The sequence below is a fragment of the Symsagittifera roscoffensis genome, chromosome 6 (assembly GCF_963678635.1).
Source record: "Symsagittifera roscoffensis chromosome 6, txSymRosc1.1, whole genome shotgun sequence".
NCBI classification, from domain to species: Eukaryota; Metazoa; Xenacoelomorpha; order Acoela; family Convolutidae; genus Symsagittifera; species Symsagittifera roscoffensis.
In genome coordinates this window covers 15,180,980-15,208,799 of record NC_087067.1, presented here as the reverse complement: position 1 = coordinate 15,208,799, position 27,820 = coordinate 15,180,980, and the positions used below count along the sequence as shown (strand labels likewise).

Sequence of the window (27,820 nt, the reverse complement as noted above, 5' to 3'; positions counted from 1 at the left end):
ATTCTGTTAAAAAATAAATAGTTACATTTGTACTAGCCAAACCAATCAGTGCGATCAATATTTTTTTCTCTGCAATTATATATTGAATATTACGAAGCTAAGAATATTGGGCGTAAGTAAAAAGACCCTGTCCAAGGGTTCTCACGAAAAATTTGCTTCTTAACAATCTGAATGAATAAAAAATGGATTAGAGTGATTAAATATATTGAGTGTTTATTCAAAACATCTTCCAAACAAAAGCCGACAGTTGCCAAATTTTTTGATAAAACCTTTGATTTCTTTGATATCTTGGAACGGTTCCTAGTAGGTGTCCAGGCCTCGTTTTTCAAGTTTTTTTCTTGAAAAACTTGAAAAAAGATAGCGTTGTTCTGTTTTTAAGTCGATAAGCTAAGATGAAACACCAAAGATTAAAAGATGTTTATCGTGGTTAAAAACTCTTTCAAAAACTTTGAATTCCAGGGTTTCTAGACAGCTCCTTCCAGGAACTCCAGGATTGCCCTGGACCCTTCAAGTTCCTGGCAGGAAGTCTGAAGTTTTTCCCCTGGCTAGGTAGCCCGGGTTGACTTATTTTCAAAAAAAGTGTAACCTGTCAATTGCGAGTAGCAGCAAACACGGTGAAGTTGTGTACTGCGTGAACAGAAGTTTGAAATGCAATGCGGCACATTCCAGATCCAAATTCTGCGAGTAGTACTTTCCGATATAGCGAATCAAGGGTCCCTTGAAAGCATACTCGTTTTTCTCGAAATTCCAGGAGTAGCTTGCGTCCATAACCTCAACCCAAGCATCGTCAGTTGTAAACCAATATTTTGAATTTTTATTATTTCCCAAAAAAATATATTGTACTTTTTATCAGGAGCAATTTAGGGGGACTAAAGAGGGATTTGACCCCTTGAACACCCAAAGAATTCCCCCATTTGGCACTTTTTTACGAAATGTGTTAATTGTCTCATCCATTAATCAGTCTTTATTGTCACCCTGGCAGCAAGACTTTCGGCTATCAGGTACACTTTTGAGGCGGCTTTTGCATATCAAAGTCGAGTTTGAATAATTTGCCATTAATTGAACAGATAAACGATCACCCCTCTAAAATCTAACGGCAAATTTATGTAGTAAAAGTCAATCTGCAAATTGTTGATTTCTGATTGGCTGAAAGAGAATACGCTTTTAACCAAAACAACCCGAGTTATAGTAATCTAGAATTATACTATTCAAAGCAGTCACAAATTCAATGATTTAGATGGGGGGGGGGGCATTTTTATTGGTCCGGGAATTATTTAGTTAATGCTTGACGATTTGTTGATGCTTGTTGTTGCCTCTGCGGCCATGAAAGCGAGTCCGGGTCCGAAGATATCGAATAGACAGTTGAGAGCAAGAGGGTAATACTCCAGTTTGCGGAACTGTTTGTGCAGTGCGAACACCCCCACAATGTACCCGTTCAGAATCAAACACACGCTACCGATCGTAAACTAAAATAACAGAATATGATGAAAACTGGGTTTTTGTATTTATTCGCCCGAATTAATTTAACAGCGCATCAGTTACTAAATGAAAGATTTGATTAATGACTCAATTAAAAGTCAGCAACGCAATTACTTTTTTGCCAATCAGTTTTCAGTCGAGAACTATCGTTTTTTATTCTGATTACGATGTTCGCTACCCGGAATAGGTAAAGAAGACCCATAAAACTTAACGTATTGAACAAACAAATCAATCTCAACACCTTTATACTTGATATTTTTCATATCATAAAACAAATAATTGTATAAGAAAACAAAATATATATTAAAAACAATTTGTTCGCAAAGCACGAAGAAAATTAGAAAAGAACTGAAAATCCACCAGCTTTTTTCAGAGGTATTTATATTTCATTCAATGCAAGTTCACCATCAAAATGTTCTGTCTCAGTTTCATTTCAAAATTTTGAAAGCCGAAAGTCAAAAAATGTTTTCCATTTTAAATTATTTATCACATTTTAAATTATCTTAGCTGTAAAGTAAAACCTCAGGGAAAAAAGCACTTTTTATGAGCTCGAGGTATCAAGTTTTTATAAGGCCTTAAGAAAATCCAGTGTTTTTTGGTTTTTGCATATTTCAATTCCCTTTTGAACTAGACTGTTTACACTTAATTACTAATATTAGTTTGTCTTACATACTCACTAATCAGACCACTTTGAATGAAATCGCCTTCTTAACCGTTGACAAAGATTCCCGCTGAAATGGGGTGGTTAAGCTCTCAGCGCGTCTCTATCAGTCGTTTTTTTTGTAATGGCACATGCTCGACATTTATGTGTTTGGTTTTTTGAGCAAATCCAGTTTTTGATTACTTAGTTTTTCGCTTGAAAAAAAATTTGTGGCCTGACGCTATAAGAATTGGCTAGTTTTTAGATGAAACTGTTAACTCGAACGAAGACTCAATCATAATTTGTGTTTGGTGTTTGCCTTTGCTTATCACTTGAGTACAGCATAGCATGACCAGCCCTAAAGATTTTCTAGAAGTGCCATGTTAAGAGGTCTTGTTTTTGGTCAAAACCTTTCTAAAAGTGTTAAAAAAATTGGCATTTTTGAACTTTTTTCTTTAAAGTTTTGCATGCGGCGCAAAACGTTTCGTCTAAATAAGGTAGTTTTAGTGTCTTTGGGAGCGCTTGGAAAATAAATTTGTTCGGCTAAAAAACGGTCGACAAAAAATCTTCGATAAATTTGGCGTCCTCCCAATCTATATATTTGTAAAAATTAAATAGTAAACGTTAAAGAACTATGATAGTCCTAGATTGGAACTAATATATTATGATTATTAGTATTACTGAGTCATATCGTTACAGTCAGTGGATTTACACCGTGTTTCAAATTGACTCACCACTATGATCATAGTTGACAATCTCAGCTTCCACTCGATCCTCTGGAATTTCAAGTAGCCAGAGGAGAAGAAGCTGAAGAAGCTGAAAGGAGGCAGAACATCATCTTCAGGTGCATCAGTGACCAGTTGAGTTGCAGACCAATTCGCGTCTAGGATTTTTCAGACCCTCCTTCCTCGGTCTATTTTTTTAAATTTATCATTTAAAGATGACATAACCCTCCTTTTTCGCTTCACCCCCCAGTTTGGCGTTGGCTTTACCGTCTACTAACTCCTTAAACGACAAAAAGAAAATAAAGAAAAAAAGATGAAATATAGAAAACTTTTCTCCCGTTTCTGATGTTTTCTCCAACAATTTATGAGAAACACGTTCTCTTTAAAACTACTGGAGATTCACGTTTGAAAATTTGACATTACATGATGTATGGTATGAAACTGTTTCTTACAATGTAGCAAAAAACCGTAAAAAGTTGCTTTCAAGGCATCGCTTGGTCATTTAATTAGAGAGCATCAGAGAGGTGTTTTTAGTTCCCAAAATCCCTGTAAGCAGCAGTATCAGTTTGAAACTTTGGACTTAAAAGGGCTTGTTGGAAAGCAATTCCATAGAATAAACAATAATAAAACTGTATATCAGGCATTTTTTCATACTATGGAATTGAATGACAAGCGTTTTTCATGCAAATTTTTCTTCGTTTTTTTTTGTGTTTTATCTTGAGCACAAAATTTTTTTTTTCCAAAATAAGAAAACCGGGAAGTTAAGTATCATTAAAATTGCAGATAAAACTACGTTTTGCTATCTAGATGCACAGTCAGATTTTCTCTCATAATTATAACAAAAAAAGAAATTACTGCAATGACTACTAGTCGTCTGTTTCAAAAATTTCAAAGCTTGAAAATTGCGACTTGTTTTTCGGTCAGTTGTAAATTATATGCTAATATCTATAACTGAGAACTAAAAGACCTATTATAGCAGAAAACCTTCATTGTGACCTTAGATTCTTGGATGACTGCGTGTGCACTACGTTATATGCAAAATTTGAAAACTTTGCGGAAAAAAAATTGAAAAAAAAAAGTTTTTGTCCATAAACTGGTTTAGCGGTTAAAATGAGAAATATTTTCCCAAATAAAAATATTTCTCCTCAGCTTCCTAGTTTTTTCATTAGTACATGCTTATCATACAATTTTCTTTAATGGCACTCGTAAGATAAACATTTTTTGTTCAAAACAAAACTAAAGTTTTGATGACCAATATGTTTTCATTTATTTAAAACAATGTAAGCTGATTTAAACTTACCTAAGAACCCATTTGGAATCGTATGATAAGCTTAAGCTTTTTTCCATAGAACCCATGAATGAAATTGTATGATAAACTTTTATTGTATGGAATTGTATGATACTCTTTTTTCTATTGAGGTCAAACCGGTACAATAGCCTTAACTGACCAAAGTTTCACTCAAAAAATAAAGAAACAATTTAAAGAAATTAAATTGCAGAAGTTCTTTTGATTTTTGAAAAAATCAAATTTTTCTGAAGACGATGCTAAAATATACTTTTGGAGTAAAACTAAAATTTCACGGATTAGTTTGAATTATGAGCTATCATAAAAATTACTCGCTCGCTTTGCTCGCTCAAAATTTTATACAAGTTTATCTCGTCACTGGGAGTAAGTTTCGGAAAATTTTTCTATGTCGTTCGAATAATGTCGCTATAAAGGGCTTTATTATGATCTATTACTCAAAATTATCCAATCTTTATTTGTTTACCTAGTAAAAAGAAACAAAAAGAAAAAGATAAAACACATCCAAAGACAAAGTTACTCTCCATTTTCAATAGTCGGAACAAAAAGATACAATATGGCTTCCTGCTAGTGCTCATGAAGTTGGTCTCCAAATGAAACAGTTCTGTTAATAATTAGTTGAATAAAAACGACGGGGGAAGCGGGTCCTGACAATACGATGAATTCCATTGACTCAATTCTTCTGCCAGGTCCATCTCTCGTCTGCCGTTAGATATCCTAAAAATCGGGTACGAAAACTGTTATGGAATTGTCTAAACAATAATTATCCGATTAATTGTCTAGCTTATCGGTGATGTTGGTCTTTTTTACTTTTTAGGCCATTTGGAGGTATCAAAGTTTCAAATTTATTTATTATTGGAAAGTTAATATAGGAAGTTTATAAAGTGATGGGCCAAGCGAGTTAAAACTCAAGAATTATAATAGAAAATATCTCTCAAAAATCGATAACTAGCTGTTTTATGCAGCAATTAGACGGTTCTCGAATTGACAATTTATTGATTTTAGTCTCAATTTCTTGTCATAATTAGTAATTTGCAATTCTAATGCGATTGAATTGGAATTAATTTAAATTCCATTGAGAATAATTGGAATGAGACACAAAGGAAACCTTCTCTACTATTTCTTTGATAAAAAATATTACCGCGTCAGCGGACGATTTTTTTCTGGAAAATCAAATTGAATGAAACTTGACTTTTTGTTATTCTTTTGTCAATATGCAAAACTTACTGTAATTGATTGCCTATGTTGGATTTGGATCTCCTTCATTGTAAATTGAAGTTATGTAAGCTTCTTTAAAAACTGAGGAAACATTTTGCATTAGTTTATAGAAAAAAGTAAGTTTTTCAGCCATGCAAAAGTTGGCAGTTTCGATGGCCCATGCATGAAAATTCAATCGTTTGAACCTGCCAATTTGTTTGTGTCCAATCTTTTTGTTTCATCGTCCAAATTTTTCTGCTCATAAAACGGAAAATTTATTCATTCCAATCAAGAACCTAAATTTATTTCCTTGAAGCACTATCATTATTCTATCATACCATTTTATTTCCTTCGACTACTATCATTTTTGTATTGATTTTTTTAAAAAGACGAACAGTTGATCAATATTTGTTGACAAAAATCTTTGTTAATTTTTTTCATTTTCTATTAACCATGTAGTGAAAATTTTCGAAAAATTAAAAAATTTGACTAACTTCAATACCTTCCACTCAATTTACAGTGTATTTTTTTTCAAAGTAGGTTGTTTAAGAATTTTACTGATTTTTCAAGTTTCTGTGTTTTTGGTTGTAGTAGAATGAACTTTTGAGTTTCATTAGAGAACATTTATTCAAAATTGATTCAAAGTCATAACTAAGAACCCAAAACATTTTGAAGCATGTTTTAACAATGTAGAAATCTGTCCGGTCGAAACAAGATATGTTAAAAAAGTTCCTAAAAATTTTCATATTTCAAAAAGCCGCTGCTTTTTCTTTTTGATAAATGATACTGACAATTAAAACAGAAGTAATAAGTAGTTGATCTGAATCAAAATTTGGGAATGTTTCAGAGTAATTCAATTGGTTGTCACAATTAACGTACTGAAAAATCAGCGCTAAACCAAAGTGGGTAAGTTGAAAAGGCAATTTCATAATCACTTTTGACATGAAAATTTGATGAAAAATCAGCTAAAATTAAAGACCCAGTTTTATCCTTGTCATTTGTATAATTTTCACGCAATTTTAGCTCAATTTTATTTTATAGTTTGTATGCACCTGAAACTTTCGTTGTTTACTGTTCAAATAGCTATGTTAAAAAAAATTCTGTTGCAGAGCACGACAGACTTTTTACGCTATTGGTTATTTGCGTGAGTCCGACATCAAAATAGCTTTACGAAATAAGTAACAAAATAACTCTAGGGCTGCCCGCATCCAAGTTTAGGCGCAAGTAATCGATTATAACGGATTATTATGATGATTTTTTGACAATTATAATTGACCACAATTACCAAAATTAGGTGTTTAAAAGATTGATAATTGATTATAATCGTGATATTTTCCAAGAGATCATAATCTCTTATAATCGATTATAATTGATTATATTTTTTACAAAAAACCCTTAAAATCGATTATAATCGATTATAATCTCTTATTTTTTCAAAATTTTGTAAATACAAAACAATATTCGACTGATATTTTATGGGTTATTATTTTTGAGTCAATAAGAAAGTCTCTGAAATAGAGATCTCTTGAACACTTTGGTTCATCTGAGCACAAAGTTTCACCACAAAACAAAAGTTTCAGAGAGATCCTTTCACATTCGTGGAAAAGTTCCTGCGGTAGATTAAAAATGAATCTTCCGAATCAATCATGAAACTAAATCAATTTTCTGATGTTTTGGTGGTTAAAAAAGCTTAAACATGCATCACAAAACAACTCTAATGGGGAAGTTATGAAAAAACTTATAAATTTGAATTGATTGGAAAACTTTACAAACATTTTTCTCAATTATCATAGGAATCAACGTCTACAAAAAGTATAAAATATAAGCAATTTAGATGAAACTTCGAAGACAAAATGGACAAACAAAAGGGATTATAATCTATTATAATGTTTTATAAATAATTATAATTTGATTTTAAAATGAGAGATTATAACCGACTATTAGTTGATTAAAATTGATTGTTTCTCAATTTTAGTAAGACTGGTACTAAAATGGTAATATAATCGATTATTAACGCTTGAAACTGGATGCGGGCGGGAATGATTTTTCTCCACACAAATATACGCGTCTGACAATAATAATACTTATAGATTTTCAAAACTAAAAAAAGTATATAATTTTGAAAATCAAAAGACTCGAAAAAGGTTTGTTTTGTTTTCGAGACAAAAGTGTGCCGAGGTGAAGGAGTGTTGTCCCCCTCCCTCAACTCTATTTATCAAAAGGCCTTAAAATTTATTTCCTAATAGTTTACGAAAACAGCTTTGGCCAATTAATCCAAAAAAGTTCTGATGGCGCCTTAAGGACACTATGCACTAAGTTTGAAAGCGGAGCGGTTTCTGAATAACCTATTTTTTGTCAAAAATTCCAAAAACTCCATAAAATAGCTTGTTGAAAATTTTTTGGTAACTATGATCCAGTCAAGGTATTGGCATAGCTCGAAAAGACCAAATAAACTGACCCAAAAAAGACAAAATGTTTGGAAAAAACTGTCCGCGCTGTTTTAAGAACCCAGCGCAATCCATAGCCTTGGAAATATTGTAGATTGCAATTGTCTTCATCGCATAACTGCTAATTTTGATTTTTTGTCACATTTTAAGATTGCTTGGACACACCAGCTAAATTGTAACACTTTTGAATAACATTTTGTGGAGTTATAATGGATTGGGCCCGGTGTTTTTGTACTTAAGTCGAACCATATCTTGCCACTTACCCATCAACTGGTCCTTCTTGTTATATTTGGAGTAAATTTCAGTCTAAATTGATATAATGAGTTCAGTCGTGTATCTAGGCATGTCAGCTGTTATTTACATAGTAATTGTTGATTTGAATTATTTTCTGATTAAAAATAATAAAAACGGGTGAATCTGAATTCTAAAAAGCGGCAACAGCCTTGGACTTACGAATGTAAAAATTTGGCAAATAGTTAGTTTATTCATGTAAACAGATTATTCATGTAAACAGTTTCCAAAAACTAAGCGATTCAAATTTTTCAATCCTTCTAAAATTAGGCTACCATCCTCAACGCATTGTTAAAGACGTATTTCGGTACCAAGTAAACCCTCAAGTAGCAACTTAACAGTATCCAACATCATAAAGATAAAATTTATTCTGAATCAGTGAAAGCTTTTTTTTTAAAAAAAAACATCCTTTTATTAGGGTCAGTAGGAAACTTTCAGTATTCCAAAATTTTTTGTGCATTTTTTTAATGATACAGAGGTTTTAAAACATCGTAAGACTGCCTTACGCATGATTTTGCGACAGATAAAAAAATTAGACGAGAAAAAGGACCAATGACCAAACAGCTCTTTACGGAGCAACGCTGCTATGACCTGGTTATGAGCCACTAGCAACCATTGGAATGTTTTTAGAGTCTTGAAATTGTTGCCTCACCCTCGCGGAACGAGCGAGGACCATGGTGGGCCTCGAATCACTAACTCTCCTATTGAGATGTTGAGTTTTTTTTCTACTTCACCAACTGAACTGCTCACCTGATGCTTATTGCAACTGTGTTTGAGAACACTCATGAAACTAAAATGGTTCGCATTAATATGCTGTGCTGGCTCTTAGTCATAGATTTTTTTTCAAGGAGAAATATTTTTTACCGAGGGTGCTCAGTTCTTAATTTAGTTGGCAAAAGTTCTAAAAAAGAATGAACTCTTATCGAGAAGTCGTGATCAAAGGTTGCGCATAATTGATTAATCGTGATTTTTTGATCGAACGGTAAGGTATTAAAACAAATTTGCAATTCTGATATCAATAAAAACTAAAATCTATCTAATCTCGCATAATTTTTTTCCTTTTAATTAGACTTGATGGCTGAGACTACAGATTTACTTGATTAAAAGCTAACTTTTTCTCTTTTTTGATATAGCGGTAAGTTTAGCCAAACAATTTATTATTATCAAAATATAGAGCAAGAGTGTTTTTATCAGAAAGCTCCGGTCAACTACCCTGTAAATATTATAAAATATTAAAGGAAGAAGTGATAAAACTATAGAAAAAATCATTTTGGAGAAAAAATTTTTTTTGGTAAAAACTTCTTTAACAAACAAAATGACGTAGTTTACATCTACCTAGCGCTAATAAGAAAAATATCATTGCCTCAACTCAATATGGAAGTATTTCTACCCGGGGCTGCTTTTTGCACAGAGAATTTGATTTGCTCTAGAGTGACCGTTGAAAGTTTTTATAAATTTTAGAAAGTTTTCTTTTGTATTTTTTTTGCTAAAAATTGGAGTTTGAGGGCACCAGCTTCTTTCCTGATGAAAACTTCCTGTTTGTGCTGTTTGTGAAATCCCTGATTGGCAATATTACAAAAGATGCTAACTTTGAGAACTTTTATATTTGTGCATGTATTCAACTTGAAAATGCATAAGAAAATCATTTCAATTTCAGTCAATGTAAACGCTACTGGGATATTTTTTCTCTAAATATTTTATTCTGCCATATATTAATTTGTTCAAAGATTCAAATCTTACGCTTCTTTTGGCTGTAAAGTAGATAAAAAATACTATTGGAAAAATTAAAAAAAAAATAATTAATTATTGAAACTGAATCTGCCATCTATTGAATTATATCAACGAATTTGAATCTGTAATTTTGTTTAGTTTGAGGAGCAAAAACTCAGATTCAAAGTGTTTATGCTAACTTTTAGCTCTCCGAAAAATGTTTTCAAAATGATTGCTTCTTTGTTTTGCAATTTCAGGTGCAAACGAATTCATTTCTTTCTGGGTTTGTCTTTTCAGCTAAAAATATTTCCAAAAATTGTGAATCAAATCTGGCATGCTTAAATGCAATTTTTCAGAGAAAAAAAAGCAAAAAATCAGTAAAAAAACAACTGCCACAAGAAAAATCAATCTGCTCTCATGCAATGAAAGTCTGTGCACCTGAAAAACTATACTCGTTTTATCTGTTGCAATGAAATTAGATCCGTTTCAACTCTTTTATGAGTGAAAAACTAACAACTACAAAAAAAAGTTTTTTTTCTTATGTAAAATGTGTATAATAAACTAAATATATTATTTTTAAATTAAAACTTGAAGAAGACAAAAATGCAAAAACAATGGGCAGTAGATATGGCATCCATACCCAATCAAATGTCAATGTATATGAAATAGTAATTTAAAATAACTCAGTGAGTTATGTATTTATAAGCGAATTATTAGTGAAACTTTTTTTCAACAAAGTACGTTTATTGTGGAAGAATTGTGCTGCTTATCAATTTCTGGTTATATTTTAATAAATTTTAAAGTGTGATTTGTTCTATGCACTGAAAAAATTATCTTTTCATCATTAATATTCTATCTATAACATACACCAGTACACTTCAAGCTTCACCAAAACGAGTGAAAACTCCATGATTACAAAAAGACAGTGCAAAATGATCAAATTGATTAAATGAGTACAAATCTTGAAAATACAAAATGATCAAAATTGAGCATAAAAAATGGCAACAAAAAATTGAAAGTTGTCAAAAATGATAATTTAGTCATTTTCAAGGTTTTTTTTCAAAATCGAGTATTGTATTTAATCTCAATGTGGAGTCAGTTTAAGGGAATTTTTTTATGCGGAAGTTATATATTATAAAAAGACACCAAGCAGTGAAAAATAACTAAATCTTGCATAAAATTTTAAAGAAGGTTGCATTAGCAGTTCTTTAAAAATAGCCGAAAGGTTCCTATGTCGATCATTTCTCTTGTCAACCAATTGTCCTAAGTTAACTCAACTTTTCTGATAATTGCACAGTTTTAGATTGAAAGTGGTCCGATATGGATTTTATTGACAACACTACTCGCAACGACACCACTTCAATTCGAGATCAAGCTGCATCAACGACTACAGGAAAGTTTTTTTTCTAAAAACCATTTCGAATTACTACTTTTTGTATTCAATAAACATTAGTGCTTGTATCCGACTGCTCTTCAAAATATCTACAATTTTTTGTTGCGATTTTTTTGCTTCTCCTGCTCCGACTTTTGAAAACGCTTAAGTGCGTATAAAATCTGCACAGTGTTTTCGTTCCCGAGAAAATTCACTCCTCGTCAAACGTTTTTGGAGGGAATTTTTCCTATCATTTGATTTTTTGAAATACCCTGACAACCCTTGAAGCAATCATAATAATTAAATGTGTAGCCCTGCAACTATTTTTTGACGTTGAAATTTGTCGAATTTTACATGAAAAATTTCGCATAAACTCAAACTTTTTTTAATTTTTAGCGTAAATGGCAAACTGTTAAACAATTAGTTTCAAAAAGATTTGAAAATAGCTAATTTATTTTCATAATGCATTACAAAACTAGAATTACTTTCATCAGTTTTACTAGGTTTAACCAGTAGGAAATGTTGTATTTTTGTATTTTTTTAATTGTATTTTTTTTTAAATTTCGAAATCCAGTTAAATCGCCACTTAAGCCAGATGCCAATGAAATCATTTTTATACTTGCCTATTTTCACAAAAAGGATTATAAATAAACTGGTTTTTTTAAATACTCATAGGCTGATCGCATAGCATAGCCCGAGCGCAAAGGCTGATCTAGGTTTTTATCGAAAGTTTTACCGAAGGTGAGGGCGGATTGCTTTAAGAACCCGCGGGAAAGTTTCTGCAGCAACAGGCCAAAAAGTCAATCATCAAAAAGTCAATCATCAGCACAGGCACAAAGTCAATTTTGTAAACTTTTTCAGGTCTTGTTTTAAACAATTTAGTTTTTGCTCGCTTCTTTCTCGAATTTTCCGTAAATTGGCGCCAAAGGCGCTTTTAGAATACTTTGAGGGCCGGCTAAAAGTTTATAACATTAAAATTTGTTTTAAATTAAATTTTATAACAAAATAAAAAAATTAAAAAGGGAAGTGGAAAAGAGAGTTTAACTCGAACTTAAAAAGCAATTGAATGTGATGTTTTATGCGCAGCAGATGGAATGTACATATGGGCTACCACCACTCCATACATGAATCGATTTTCCCAGGGATATTTGGACTACGAACTCTCAGAATGGAAACTGAAACTGGCAATACTGGTCGTCACTGTTAGTCCACAATATATATTTTTGCAGTTTAATGACCCTAATCAAAACCGTCTAAACCTGACAGAAATTTTAGACGCAGAAAATATTTATGATCAGAAACTTTCCACACAGAATTTACGTAAAAATTTTTTCAAGTTTTCAAAAAATTTTTAAAAATTTTGTTCAGCGATGTGAAAACGACAGAATTGTTGAGTTTAACCTACAAGGTCAGAATATTTCAGGTTGTCCTTGGCTCAGTTCTTAGCTGAAGTAACTGACATAATGCCAAAATAAAAATTGGTTAAATGAGATGTGTTAAATTTCTCAGTCTGAACACAAAATGTTTTTTTTTCATCTTTATCGAAATATAATTGCAATTTTCTGCAAAACATCCGGGACGAAGTTTCGCGCATTTGTCCAGACTATCACGAACAAGTTTTGACATGTCCAGATTTTGTGAACAAAAACGGGTAATTTCGAGTTTTTCGTGACAGGAGAGATCTTTCTTTACTTTCGCCAGCAATGTACAGACAGCGCAACTCTGGAAACGTCATCATCGGTGCGACAAGACATGCAGCGGCGCGACCAGGGCAATCAAGTTCTGTCATTTCCAGACGTTCGCGACCGAAGTGATCCGACTTTGCGACTTTCATTACCAAAGCGGAGACATTTTCAGACTGCGACGCCAAAAATATTTTCGCGACCAAAGTGAAGAGGCGCGACCGTCGCAACAAGTTTTGACATGTCCAGACTTTGAGAACAAAAACGGGTAGTTTCCAGTTTTTCGTGTCAGGAGAGATCCTTCTTTACTTTCGCCAACAATGTACAGACAGCGCGACTCTGGAAACGTCATTATCGGTGCGACATGACATGCAGCGGCGCGACCAGAGCAATCAAGTTCTGCCATTTCCAGACGTTCGCGACCGAAGTGATCCTTTGCGACTTTCATTACCAAGGCGGAGACACCAGACTACTAGGCGGAGACATTTTCAGACTACGAGGCCAAAAATATCTTCGCGACCAAGGTGAAGAGTCGCGACCGTCGCAACCCGATATTCACTGCCGCACATTGTTTGATCAACAATGTTCTTGTCTTGATTTTCGTTATAGAACCGTGCATAAAATGCCGAGAGTTTGAGTCCGCAAAGTGGGAACAAAAAATCGGGCCGCGATTCGCAAACGTCGCGCCGTGGGTCACAAAAAACATCTCCTTGGGTCCCAAAAACATCACCGTGGGTCACAAAAACATCGCTCTCAGTCACAAAAAAAAACAGCAATGGGTTACAAAAACATCGTCGTGGGTCACAAAAACATCACCGTGTGTCACAAAAACATAGCTGCGGGTCATAAAAACATCGCCATGGGTCACAAAAGTCTAGCTGTGGGTCACAAAAACATCTCCGTGTGTCACAAAAACATCGCCGCGGTTCATAAAAACGTCGAGCGAGTCACAAAAATATTGCCGCACGTCAGAGAAATATCGACATGAATCACAAAAACATCTCCCTGGGTCACAAAAACATCGCCGTGTGTCACAAAAACATCGCTGTGGATCACGGAAATATCGCCGTTGGTCACGAAGACATCGCCATGGGTCACAAAAGTCTAGCTGTGGGTCACAAAAACATCGCCGTGTGTCACAAAAACATCGCTGTGGATCACGGAAATATCGCCGTTGGTCACAAAGACATCGCCATGGGTCACAAAAGTCTAGCTGTGGGTCACAAAAACATCGCCGTCTGTCACAAAAACATCGCTGGGGTTCATAAAAACGTCGGGTAGGTCACGAAAATTTCGCCGTGAGTCCCAAAAACGTCGCTGTGGGCCACAAAAACATCGCCCGTGTGACAAAAACATCGCCGTGGTTGAAAAAAATCACCGTGCATCAAAAAAACAGGGCCATGGGTCACAAAAGTCTCGCTGTGGGTCACAAAAACATCGCCAAGGGTCACCAAAACATCTTCGTGAGTAAGAAAAATTTCGTCGTGGGTCTTAAAAACATCGCTGTGAGTCACAAAAACATCGCCCTGGATGAGAAAAACATCGCCCCCGGTCACAAAAATATTGCCGTGGGTCGCAAAAATATCGCAGTTGGCCACAAAAACATCGCTGTGTGTCACAAAGTTGTTGCCTGAGTGACAAAAACATCGCCTTGAATGAGAAAAACATCGCTATGGGTCACAAAAACATCGCATTGGGTCACAAAATATAGCCGTGGGTCACAAAAACATTGACGCGATTCACAAAAACATCACCATTTGTCGCAAAAACGTGGACATTCTAAATTCAGTCTAAAAATTTTGAAAATAATTATATGGGATACCAGAAATTCGCAATATTTTTGATCTAAAACCGCAAAAGTCTACACGAAAATTCGGGAAAATCTGCATTTGAATAATTTTTGCTTCTCATGTGCTGCAAGATGTTGTTTAGGTAATCAGAATGTGTTTTAATGCTGTCGAACATCACCTCACTCAGAAATTTAAAAACATTTAGACAATAAGACACCAAGTTCAATTTTTCAAAATCAATTTTAAGACAAGTTAATATAAAAGTTGTCATAAAAAAAGAAATTAGGTAATCGCAGTTTTTGAAACTAGAAGTGACATGTTCACTAAATATTCTAGAAAAATCAGGTGATAAAAAATAGGCCCGATAAATATTCAAATATTTGAAAATGTGCGTTTAGATTTCAGAGACAGAAAAAAAAACGAATAGGCTGCAGAATCCTCTGACAAATCATGGAATTCAGCTACAACTAGAACAAAATGATTATGGAATCCGCTGACAAACAGTGGAGTCCAGCGACATTTAGCTTCAGCTCACTCCTCAAAAACATATTTGTCTGCGAAATCCAAAACCAAGCATGTCTTAGCATTTGTCTTCTCAATCCGCATTCTAATTAGATTGATTTTTTTCCTCGTTAGCTAAATTTTAAATTAAACACATAGAGCTCTAACATGTTTTTCATTACGTCAAATTTCCGACTGCAGAATTTTTTCAGATTATGCGGATTCCAAAGACAGTTTAAACGAAATTCAAATCACTACTTAACTACACAATTTTTCCAGGTTTTTGCAGTTCTGTGTCCAAACTTTGCGGCTTTAAGAATTCGTAGTTTTATCATGAAAGTTAAGAAAAATTCAGAACAGTTTTATTAATAAAAAATATAATCATGATGATCATGTTTATCATCATAAATACAATAATGATTATAACCATCGGGGCTTAAGAAGTTTGACACAAAGCAAATTAGACGATCAGAAAATAGTGGATTTTGGAAGATAACTTGCAATTTACAAAAAATATTGTTTACAGGCTTGAATTAACTTTTGGCTGAGTAAATACTTTTTGTCCCACCGCAAGTTGCGTTATTAATGTCACAGTAACATAATAAATTCAATTCAAAATTGTAATTTACTTTTTGAGTCATTGTTTTTCAAATAACTTACAATAATCAGTTTGATCAGTTCTGTGATCATATACACTTTTTGTTTTTGTGTAACTTCATTCTAAGCAAAAAGTAAAAAAAATCATGGCCATCCACAACTATATGCCCTTAGATAAATGATAATAAAACAATAACAAGACTGCTCGTATCAGGGCGAAGCCCTTAATGTTCCGACCGCCTTTTAATGTTTGTGGAGCAGTAATAACATTTAAGAAATTAAATGAAATATAACAAAATGAAATTTTTTTTTCTAAAATTTGACTTTTTTCATGAAAATCATCCCCCCACACGCCATATAAAGTACAAAAATATAGATTTCGCTCCTTGTAACAAATCAATTATGGCAAATAAGCTTCTTTCAACCAATTTGGAACGATTTCTAAGACGGATTAACTCTCAGCTTACGCGTTAATAGCGCGAAATATATCGCACGTTAATTGTCCCAAATTGGCCAAAATGGCAATCTTTAAACCCCCGTAACTTTACGAAAAAGGATCACAGGTAAAATATTTTTTCAAATTCAAGCTCAGGACAACAATAGCGTTTGAATGATATGAAAAAATTGCGTCAAAAACGGCTAGTTAAAAAGTCGAAATTTGTCTGAAGAAAAAAAACCCACCCCGAGCACAAATATTCCGTTACTTTCGTACCGAAAGTCGGACCAATAATCGTCTTAAAATGATTATACCACCTTAATTGTACATGACAAGACGAACATGTACATTTTAATAATGCCCAGAACGGTGCGTTTGGGTCTGAAAAACAAATTTCAAGTTTTTATGAGTTTCGACTATGTAAAAATTTCATTCTAAGGCAAAACAAGCTTATGTAATTGGAAACCTTTAAACACTAAGTCTTTAAACAGTGTTTAACTAAACCATGATTGTTCTTAATTAACTTCCAAAAAAGATTATTCACTTCCCACCCAGTATTTGCGAGTATTTCAGCATTTGCATAAATCGATAAAACCTCATGTCTTCCGGGTTGGTTAAGCGCATGGTAATATTGTTTTTTTACGAAGTCCCCCCTATGCAAGAGGGGTATATACTTATAAATTTCTTTTTAATTTCACAGTTCGTGACTGGGGCACTGAGCATGGGGCTGAATGGGTACATAGTGGCTATCTTCGCCATCTCTTCCCACTTTCGCAAACTGGAGTACTACCCTCTGGCACTCAACTGTCTCGTCGACATGTTCGGAGCCGGAATAGTTGCCATAGTCGCAGAGGTGGGTCTTTTAAGATATAGGGCAAAAAACGTTGTTGTTTCGAAAAATGGTCCATAATGCTCGAATCTCCATGGTCGAAATTAATTTCAGCGAAAAGATTGTTGTTAATCAGAAAATCAATTAAAATTGAATGTATAGTAATTGGATTGTAGAACAGAAAAAATCCGAAAAGATTACCAAAGTTTGAATATCTTGACAGAATTTTAAACTGTCCACAAAATTTATACTTTTTTCAGTTATTCTCAGTTATGCTGTTTTTTTTTATATTCATTTCAAAATTACGGTTGTCCTTGTCACTATATTAAGCACTACTCAAAGAAAATTAAAAGAAACCTTCTGAAAATACAAATAAAAGCGCTTGCAAAAACGTAAATGGACAAAAGCTTAAGTCTGTCGGAACAATTCAAATTGTTATTCATTTTTTGTTGTTATATTTGATTAAACATTTTTATTGAAGTTTTTCTTAGCTTAAACTTCCCATAAAACAAATCAGAACATAAATGAAAATTCACACTCCCTAATAATAGGACACAACACATCACTAATTTGCAACAATGCCCCAAACACACCAAACCCCACCCAGAGTGGGAACCGGGCCTGAATTTGAGACCCAAGCCAGGCTCGGCAGGGTTGCTTCAGGCCCGGGCCCAGCCCGGTCCGTTTGGAGAACAAAAATTTAACGCCCGGGTCCGCTTTTAGTGAAAACAAAAATTTACAAACAAAAATAAATTGAAGTTCAAATGTGAAATTATAAAAATCTAAATTTAATAAGTCCATTGGCTGCAGCCGCTCATAGCAGTTCAATTTGCCAGGCTTTTGTCGCAAAAAAAGAAGGCACGCTTGGCTGTCCGGTTTTGCCGAGCCCTGCTGAAGTCATGCTCGCTTGGGGCTACACGGGCGAGGTGGGGGTACTCCGACGCTGCTCCCTTCCAGAACTCGGTGTGGTCTGTACTGATAGTCTTGAAAGACTTCAGTTTATTTGACTCCAGCTCTTTCACTGCCGCTTCGTTGATTGGGATTTCCTCGTCGCTAATGGATCGGTAGGAGTCGAAGGTCGAATCCGTCCGTCGGGGAGTCTTTGCAACAGGTTCCACGATATGAATCCTCGCTCAGCTGTGCCTGTGTTCTTGAGGGTGGGGTTCAAGAAAGCAGCAACCTGGTCAATATATTAGGGGCTTCTTCGGGGCATTCTTGATTGATGCCCGAGTCGAGATTTTTCACCTAATGGCAAGATTTGAGCGGTTTGAGCGGTTTTTTTAGACAATTACGCTCAAAATCTTGCTTCAAAATGAGCGGTTTGAGCGGTTTTTGAACGGTTTATCTAAAAAAACCGCTCAAATCTTGAACAATTTCTGAAAATCTTGCCTCAGTAGTATTGTAATCCGCCGTGTGTCCTTAGGGGGGGGGGGGGTCTTTTCGACGGTAGGGGTCTTTGGGGTCCTACCAAAAAGTAGGGTCCAAAAATACCCATCTTTTTTAAAGACCCCAAAGTACCCTGCCCGAAATAAAAAGACCCCTCTCTTAGGACACCCGACAGACAAAACACTTTGGTATTTATTTCCGCGCGGTGGTTAAATTTAATCCCTTCCAAACTTTCCCACCACTAAATAAGTATGGGTATATCCGGCTGCGGTTTTTTCGCTTATTTTTATCTAAAAGCTAGTCCTTTTTGTTCATATAAATATGAGTTTACATAAAATACCATTCATATTTCCTTTTAAAAATTTTTGGTAATTATTGTTCGTTTCTCTTTCTTATTTTATTTTCAAACTTATTTCCAAGTCTCCCTTATTTTCGACTTGCACGATTTTGATTCTTTTAGCCTTACTATTAGCTTACTTTGGGAAACTAAATACGCAATCCTTCGCTCCTGCTTCAAGGGTAAGTTGCAATTACCAGTCTCTTTTGCCCCGGTCTATTTAACTTAAGACAATGTTTGTTGAATGTTTTATATTTACAAATGTACAGCCGTAATTCCAAGTAACAAGGCAATTTAGCCGACATTTTTAAGAGAAAAATTTTATTGATCAATTTTATCAAGTTCTCTCTTTTTTTCTGACTAGAACGAACAGACGCTTCTGTTAGAATGAATGGATTATTGATAGGCGGAGGGTCTCTTGAACTGCTAGCTGCGCTTTCTTCTTGAAGCTCTTCCTCCGTATAGCTTTCTTGAAGAAAGCCCCAATCTGGGACCAGGAATTCCGGCGATTGCCAGCTTTCGCTGTTTTCGCTGCTATAAGTCGGGGTATTTGTCAACTGTGAGTTTGCCCACTCGCTTTCTTCCGCAATTGCCTCGAAGAACACATTTTCTTCTGTAGACCTGTGCCCAAAGGGCAATGTAGCTATCCCGTCGAATAGTAAGAACCGCTTACTATCGAAGGGTGAAAGGGCAATTCGGTTCTGCGCTATGGTTATTTTGGTATGGGCTTTCGATTTTTTTGAGTAGTTATATATACGAAGGGTTTTTCCACTCAGTAATGTTTCCCTGAACCTCTGGTGTGTAAGTTGCTACTGGGAGTGTTGCACTACTCCTTTTGCAGTCCTCTTGCTAGTTGAATCTAAATGAAGAACAAAGATTAGCCCATAAGCATATTTTAGCTTTGTAAGCCCATAAAAATTCGCAAGCCCAGTTCTAGTATTAATAACGAAAACGGTTCCCAAATTTGAATATTTTGAAGACTCAATATCTAATAACATTCCAATTTTTTCAATTCCAAAAAGTTTAAATATCTTAATTCATTCCAAATCATAAAAATTCCAAATCGTGTCATTATCAAGAAATCATTCAATGTCAAAATTTTAAATTTGTTCACGTCAAAAGTTACAAAAGTGCGTTTGTGGTGAGTATTTGTTTAAAACCTTTTAAATGATGAATGGTTCTTCATTTTAAGTTTTTAAATGAAGAAATAGAGCCTTTCAGTGCTAGTTATGTCTAATTAAATTGACAGGGATCAACAAAAGTTATTAATTTGGTCCCAACAAGATCCAAAACCCCAATGAAGGGAACCCTTAATGTAAAGAAATGAAGGGGGCTTGGATAGGTGCTTTTTTTCAATACTAACCTGCATATTTCAACAAGTAGAGCTTTGGTTTCAACGCGATGAATTCTGCAATGATTTTGGGTAGTTAAAAAAATCGAAACTATCGGTCAGTTTTTGCAGATCTGCGTATACGTCTTCGGTTTTTATCGCATAAATAAACGAATATGTGTCACTGTATAGCAGTTCAAGGTTCATGCTTGCTTTCATTTGCCGATAATGAAAGTAAAACATGAATCCTTTCGACAAATCCAAAATACTTGCACCAATTATCATGGGTTTGTCCCACAAAATACTCGTTACAGCAAAACAAACAGTAGCAACTTTCTCGTCGATTATCTGGAAGCTTTTCATCGTGCTCAAAGCTGTTTTTTGAAGCAATTCTCTTTCGTTTCTAATAATTTCTTGTTTTTTGCGTCCTAGTTTTGATTCCATAGTTTTACCGGATGCTGAATTTACGATGAGCTTGTAAAAGTTCTCTTCAAATTTGTTGCGCGCTGACATTCTCAATTGAGTGTTTAAATCGACAAAGGGCTCCATCCATCTACTTTGACAAAATTTTAAGACCTTAATCAATTTGGTAACTCTTAAGCCTAGTTCTATGTAGAGTTTTAAAGTAAGGAAGTGCAGAACGTAGCCTTCCTTTGGATCTAATGTTTGAACCAGTTTTGGTACCTTTGGTAGCGACGTGACCCCCATCTCCCCTAACATCTGTATTTGCTCGTTACTTAGTTTATCCGTGCCGATAACTTCACGTGAGGGGGCTAGCGGGTAGTCTGCAAAGTAATCTTGAAGTTCTTCAGGTATACTGAAATCCACTTCCAAAATGTATCCCCACTCAGATTTATCGTCGGTTTGCAAAATATATTTGAGACTTTCCTCAACTATTGAGAAATCTTTGATGGTAAGGGGACAGTGTTTCATAATACCCCCGTATAAATTGTTAGCGTCTATATTCAATAGATAGCTAGAGGGCTCTTCAGGATTGTAGTCTTCGAGGTATTTGTTGTTGGCTTTAAGAAAACGGCGTGCATATATCGATGACATCCCTCCCCGTATCATTTTTCGAACCATGTTCAAATGCTCCCTTTCAGTAAGTAACTTGAGGTCTGCATTGCAGACTTTTAAGAATGCATCGCCCGAGAGGTTACTAGCCGTGAAGTAGCATGCACAATCTAATCCGTATGTTTCGTAACAAACTTCACGAAAGGCTTCGAATACTGAAGCGAGTAGTAGTACGTCCGTTGCTAAGTATACATCATGGTACTCGCCTAGTGATGCGCATTTCATTTCGGCGAAAACTTTAATGGCATGGTTGTACTGATTTTTCAAAACACTTATTTCCCCTCCCTGTAAAGTGTTGCTCCACATTTTTCTAGGTGGCAGTCGGGTTTCTCGAAACTTTTCAAAACTACTAAAGTATGAATACGGGTAGAAACCTTTTTGTTTTAGCAATGCTATCTGATCTGATGAGTAACCAAGTTCTTCAAAGTAATTTTCCAGTAGGAAAAATTTTTCTTCCGGCAAGTATTCGACAAGGTTTGAAAGGGGGGACAGCATGAATTTATAGGAGTCTATAAAACGTTGATTTTCATACACTTTTTTGAGTTTTCCGTTTTTATCGGCGTATGATTTGATATAGACCGACATAGTGAGTGATATATACTTCTCCTCAGGGGAAGGGATCAATGAGTAAGTGTTTTCGGGGTTACTGTTTGAGAGCGCTTTTATAATGAAATGCAGATCATAGTTTGACAAGTTATGCGCTATTACGGGTATTTAGTTCGCCGTTTTTCGATTGATATTGCATTCGTTATGCGCCCACCCCAAGAACTTGTTGGTATAGTGACAGTGATCAAGTACAACTTGGTCATTGTCAGCAAATTCTGTTTCACATATCCAACAAGTGTGCGCTTCTTCACGCGTGCAACTTTGTGTGCCAGTGAACGTGTAACACTTTCGTTTTTGAGGTATATTTGTTTCGCCAAAGATTTGAGCGAGGCGATCAATTCCTTCATAACATTTTCTCCTCTCTTCAGTTCAAACTTTAAAATTTCGCGCTTCCCAAATTCAACAACGGCCAAAGCGTAACCGCATGGTTGATGAATCTCTAGTGTTTGGGTGCTAGATTTTTCAGGGTCGGGTTGCGGTCCGTATACGGGTAGTAGTAGCGATTCGAGGTCAAAGTAAATAACTCTCGGTACATACCAGCGGGCAGTTAAATTTTTGAAACGATGAGTGTCCTTTCCCGGTTTTGGCATAGTGATTACCACTCCCTCGTCTTGGTAGCACATTTCCTGGTGCCTTTGTAGTGTATCGATGGATGAACATGTATGGAAGCATTTTCGGCAAATTTGGTTTCGGTCTCGGTGTAGTTTTCCACGCACATATTCCACAACCCTCATCAAATCAGTGATCAGCACATAGTGATGAGTTTGTCCGTTGCTGAGTAGTAGTAGGTCAGCACATAGATCACTTGAGTATTTGCTGGACACTCTCAAAGGTAGCAATTCACCTTCTTTGTACCTAATGAAAACAAACAATTGAGTGCTCGGGTTTCTGGATGAACGTAATGTGTTATACATGATTAAACAAATGTTTTGTCAAAAAAAAAAATCAATGCTCACCGGAATACATTGACTTGACAGTTGTTAAGTTGTTCAAATCGGTCAATATCATATAGTCCCATGGGCATCTCGTACCAGCCTTCAATTTCCACAACATGTTCTTGGGAGAGCTTGTAATTTTTCAGTTTGTTTCGATGTTGGTAGCTTTGGGCAACAGGATAAAGAGCAGTTGTGGTCTCTGAATGTCGATCATGGTACGCGGCCACAAAGCATTATAGAAAGCACTTCTGATCGTTTCTCGTTTTAATGTTGGCAAAACTCTGTTTCACCGGTTTCAATGAATTGGGAAGGTCAATGTATGAGCCAGCACGGATAGGAGAAAATGCTGCAAAACTTACAGCCAGCTTTTCAATGAGCTCCACAATCCAACCGCTACCGTGAGAAGCGAACGTGTTGATGGCATTGACCTATGCTCAATCAATTCCAAATATGTCTCTTTCTCGATTCCATTGCAGAAGACATTGATCATCTTAGAATTCAAATATAACATTGTCTTCTCGTGGCGTAACTCCCCGTCACCAGTTTCGTTTGTATCGCTCGAGAACTTTATCATACTCACGTCCACATGCAGTTAAAATTTACAGGGTCCTTCCTGCACTCTTTCGTTTATCAACGCATCACTTTCCTCTTTGTTTCGCATGATTACATTCATCAGATCCAATTCATCCTCCCTAAGGCTCAACTCGTATCGTCTTAGCTTTCCCCTAAACGCAGATTCAGTTGGAGCAGATGATGTTCCCACCTCATTTCCGGGAGTCCAAATGGGTAGTTGATGGTTTTTCGACATATGTTGCCGGAACTTTTCAACCGAGAGGAAGATTGTATGACAGTAGATACAAAGACTATCAGTTGAGACGTTGTGAGCTAGCTCGACATGCTCCCTAGCTTCTGCAAGCGAGCTGAAGGATTCTCGACATTCGTAACATTTAGTTGGTGGCGGTGGGGCTGCGAATATCTTATGGATATTTTGTTCATGTCGTCTCTAGTTCCTTGGTGAACTAAAGACTTTCGAGCAGGTCGAACAAATGACTGGTGTCTGATTTCCACTTGAGTTAGGCATTGTTGGTTCAAGATTGAGTGTTCAGGAAAGAAGAATTCTTTTCAAGAAATTTTTCAAGTTTTACCAAAGCTGATTTTGACAAAGCAAAAGCGAGAAGTGAAAAGTTTTTCAAAAACAAAATTTGGATCAAGACTCAATTAGTTAAACTCAATTACGTGGGTGAAGCATAAAATCAACAGTGGCTTTGAAGTGGTTGTAGTTTTGGGGCTTTATATGGTTTTATGAAATGACTGTCAATTCGATATTGGGTAAATGACTCAACTGTATTAAACAGTATAAATACTTGTGGTTAGAGTAGCTGACAATTCCATGAAGGGATCAATCCGGGAATGTTATTTCTTTTACCTAAAGTGTGTGAATGTTAATACCCACTGCTATTATCAACTTCCCTGTTTAGTCAACTTGACTAAATATTGAAAATATATTTGAATTTTTTTGCCAAGTTTTTTTGTTTCAACCAAAATGGTAACCCACCAATCAAGTCAAGCAAGGAAGACCCACCAATCAAGTCAAGTCAAACATACCTGACAAAAATGATAAAGGGTAGTTGAGAATTTTGTTCATTTCTCAAATAAATTAGTAGTCTATGACAAATTTCACATACAGTTCATCGAAAGATTGATGCAGGGCCGTTTGGTACAGTAAGCAATAACTACCCGGCAGGGCTATTCATTAGGAACCTCTGAAACGCTTGCCCCACTGTAATGTCGGGTCAAAAATTTGAGGTGTTTCATTTTTAGTACATATTCTTGTAGTGAAAAAAAAACAAAAATTACAAAAAAACTTTTTGTCTCCAAATCCAATGAAACCTGGTCCAATCAATTTGTCGTGATTTATTGGACAGGGTTGTAACCCATGTTTAAAAATCGAGGGAAAAAAACATATTTTGAATTTTTTAACCATTTTAACCTGAAAATGAGTATTATTAAACGTGAAATCTGTTATAGACATGTATTTTATTACATATAATGCTTTATACTGGCTCATACACTCTCTAAAGTCTACTCCTAAGAGTCCTGGCTAACCCCACCAGTCTGTAGACATATTAGAGAGAGAGAGAGTGTAAAGAGCCAAAAATAATTATGGTTGATTAACCAGAAGAATTGCTGGACCCATCCATAAATAGCTTTCTTTTGAAAAAGCTATATCCCAAAAATTTCTTAATGGGGTTTATGGATCGTCAGTTCTCTCTCTCTCTCTCTCTTTATCTTTTTCTGTGTTAATTTTATATTTTGAAAACTATTATGAAAAAACATAACAAAAACATTTTTATGTTTTTTGTTTCAACATCCTTAGATAAAATCTTAGGAAGAGTATTCAGTTTATTTTTTATGATTTTCGAAATGAGCATTAAAAAAAAACTGATATAATTAAGTTGGATTTGACGAGAAATTTATCAAAATTTATACTTTTAGACTTTTCTGCCGACTTTTTAAAGTTATTTTGATTTTTTTTTTCTATTAATTTTTTCTTTTGTTTTTATTTCCTTTCTATTTAAATTAGAAAAAAATCACAAGCAAAACGTAAGCAAAGATTCAGCCACAATAATAAAAAAACTTATCAAACTAAATAATAAACCCCCAAACTGGTGCACTCTCGGTGGAAACAAAGTTTTTTTTTGAGTTTTCAGAGATCTCTAAATTGCAGTTTGCGTTTTTTCGGCGCAAAGCAAGCATTGATAGGCGGCGTCTCAGCTACTAAATTTGGTGCAGTGGGACTTTGACTGCCGGAAGAAGAAGTAGAAGAAGTATGCTGCTGCTGTTGTTGAGTGATTGAAAAAATATCCGGTTTTATTGGGGTTTTGGGCGTCTGCTGGTCCTCATATTTTTTCTCTGTTGAATCTGGTGATTCAATCGACTCAATGTTCCAGTAGCTTTCTCGCTCTGCTAAATCTCTAACGGATCCTTCCTGATTTTCGTAAAAGGGGATCGATTGGCAATGGTAGTTAAACAGTATTTTTCTCGGTGAACGATCAAGGCAAGTAGGGTCTTGAATATCTGTGCGCTTCAGCGCAGGATACGATTCAGTCACACAGCAACTCTCGTACACCTGTTTTCTGTTTTGTATGAGGATACCAATTTGATCTAGCAAAAAGTTTGGTAACATAATATGGTTTTTAGTGACCCATTCATCGAATTCTCTGCTTGCTGGATCAAGATCGTTGAAAGGACTTGCTTTTCGATGACGCATTTTCCGTTCCTGTTGAACCACTACGATAGAATCTCTGGTATAAGTTTGGTATAATATAGCTCTTTCAAGAAAATTAATTGAAATGATTTGCAGTGGAATTGCCATCGTTGAAAATTTTGTATTGACTGATTTTGAGAGGTTGAATAAAAAAAGTGAGTAGATTTAGTTTGAGCTATCACTTTTAGTTTTTTATTGCTGGTGGTCTAAGATTTAGCCAATTACCATAAATCTGGTTTTGTGAAATTTTAATATGTTTTCAGGGCTTTTGCAATTAAAGCAGAAATGTGAACGCTTTGGAAATCTATACTTCAAAGAAACACCATGGCGCCTTTTTATGATACCCTAAGCACAAAATGACAGAAATTTTACACTTCAAAGAGATAACATGCATGCCGCCAGGGTAAACACGTTGAGATTTATGAGCTAAAAGGGGAATTTACCAGACAGATGCAAGCTATTGCTATCTCTACTTCAAATAGAGTGCATAACGCCTTTTTTTATGTCCCCCGGACGAGGGGCTTTAAAGGTCTCCACTTCAAAGTGAGTACACGTATGCCGACATTTAACATTAACTGAGATTTATGACCCATTCAAGTGCTTGCCAGACAGAAATGACAGATGCAATAAACACGCTTTTATCTTATACAAATCCAATTGCAAAAACTAATTAAATTCTCCCGCTATAGGCTGAAGGGGCGCCATAAAAGTAAATCCACAGATATTTGTTTATCTTCTATCCAATTCATTATTCATTTCACTCTATCATAAAACAGTTGAACCAACAAGTCACTACCGTTACCACCACTACTATGTACTCGTCGCTAGAAAATGAAACAGACTTTTACGATGATTTTCAAGATATATCTTCGGGAGAAAAACGCATTGTAAGGGTTGGAACGAAAACTTTTGACAAAACGGGTACATATATCACAGTTAAGTTATATAAAAAGAATGAAGATGGTGTATTTAAATGTTATCAAGCAGTGACCTTAACGACAAGAGAATTTGATTGTTTGGCAGATAATTATTCAAAGATTAAAAAATTGGTTAAAAAACAAACTGGTGAAAAGACTTCATCTTCTTGCGCCTCCTCCTCATCCTCCTCAGCTGTAAATGATAAACATCAAAAAAGAAGATACACGTCAAAACGATCAGTCCGTCCCGAAAAAGAACGTGCTGAAAGTGGCAATGAAAACGATGCGGATGATGAATACTCGAATAATAAAAAGTGTAGAGTTGCCTGAAACAGAAAAAAAAAACGTTTGAATAATTTGATTTAACCAGCAGAATGGTTGAAGCAATGTATGAGCAGTCGCCTGAATGTTTTAAAAAATTTCGAAAGAATTTTAAATTTTTTATTCTGAACAACGAACCCGACGCCTCACAACTCCCTCTAAACACAAATTTTGCATTTGCAACCCACTCAATTCAGAACGAGTCTTGCGCCCAATTGCTCGTCAATGACCATCCCCACATCTATGTTCTCATCGAAGTAACCAAGGATTGTGTCGACGTAGTGAAAAAGATGACCTCAACCACTTTCGTTGTACCTTGTCTACTCTCATCTTTCAAGCATCTAATATTGGGTTGCAGTAAACTTCACCTATCAGGAGACCCCTGATGGAAAAATTAAAAATTGCTGTTAACTACAACAATTCTATTAACAACTCAACTGACATTGGCGGTGCTTCTCTACGAAGAAGATTGCCACAAGTTTGCTTTGCTTCACAAACTCAATCCATTCAAACTCAAACTGATTTAATCACTAATGTAACAATTGAACGCTTCATTAATATTTTGAATGGTGATAATGCCGCCGAACTTTCTAAAATTATTGATATCATTTTGAGTGGGTATAGTCGTTTAGAGATTGATTCAGATA

General features: G+C 35.3%; 1 protein-coding gene and 1 long non-coding RNA gene across 2 annotated transcripts in view; one reads left to right on the top strand and one right to left on the bottom strand.

Annotated features, from left to right (window-relative positions):
* Positions 1-1,328: 1,328 nt before the first annotated feature.
* LOC134848337 (uncharacterized) lies at positions 1,329-5,116 on the bottom strand. Its single transcript, XR_010162923.1, has 3 exons — positions 4,800-5,116; positions 2,854-3,002; positions 1,329-1,466 (listed from the first exon to the last, which is right to left on the bottom strand). It is a non-coding gene; the product is annotated as an uncharacterized LOC134848337 (long non-coding RNA).
* Positions 5,117-12,177: 7,061 nt separating this feature from the next.
* Positions 12,178-27,820, top strand: part of LOC134848281 (atypical chemokine receptor 3-like) — a 44,996-nt gene continuing 29,353 nt past the window's right edge. The window contains exons 1-2 of the mRNA XM_063865675.1: positions 12,178-12,366; positions 16,871-17,023. Coding sequence (XP_063721745.1) covers positions 12,259-12,366; positions 16,871-17,023 — 261 coding nt within the window. The 5' untranslated portion in view covers positions 12,178-12,258. The remainder of the gene's footprint in view (positions 12,367-16,870; positions 17,024-27,820) is intronic.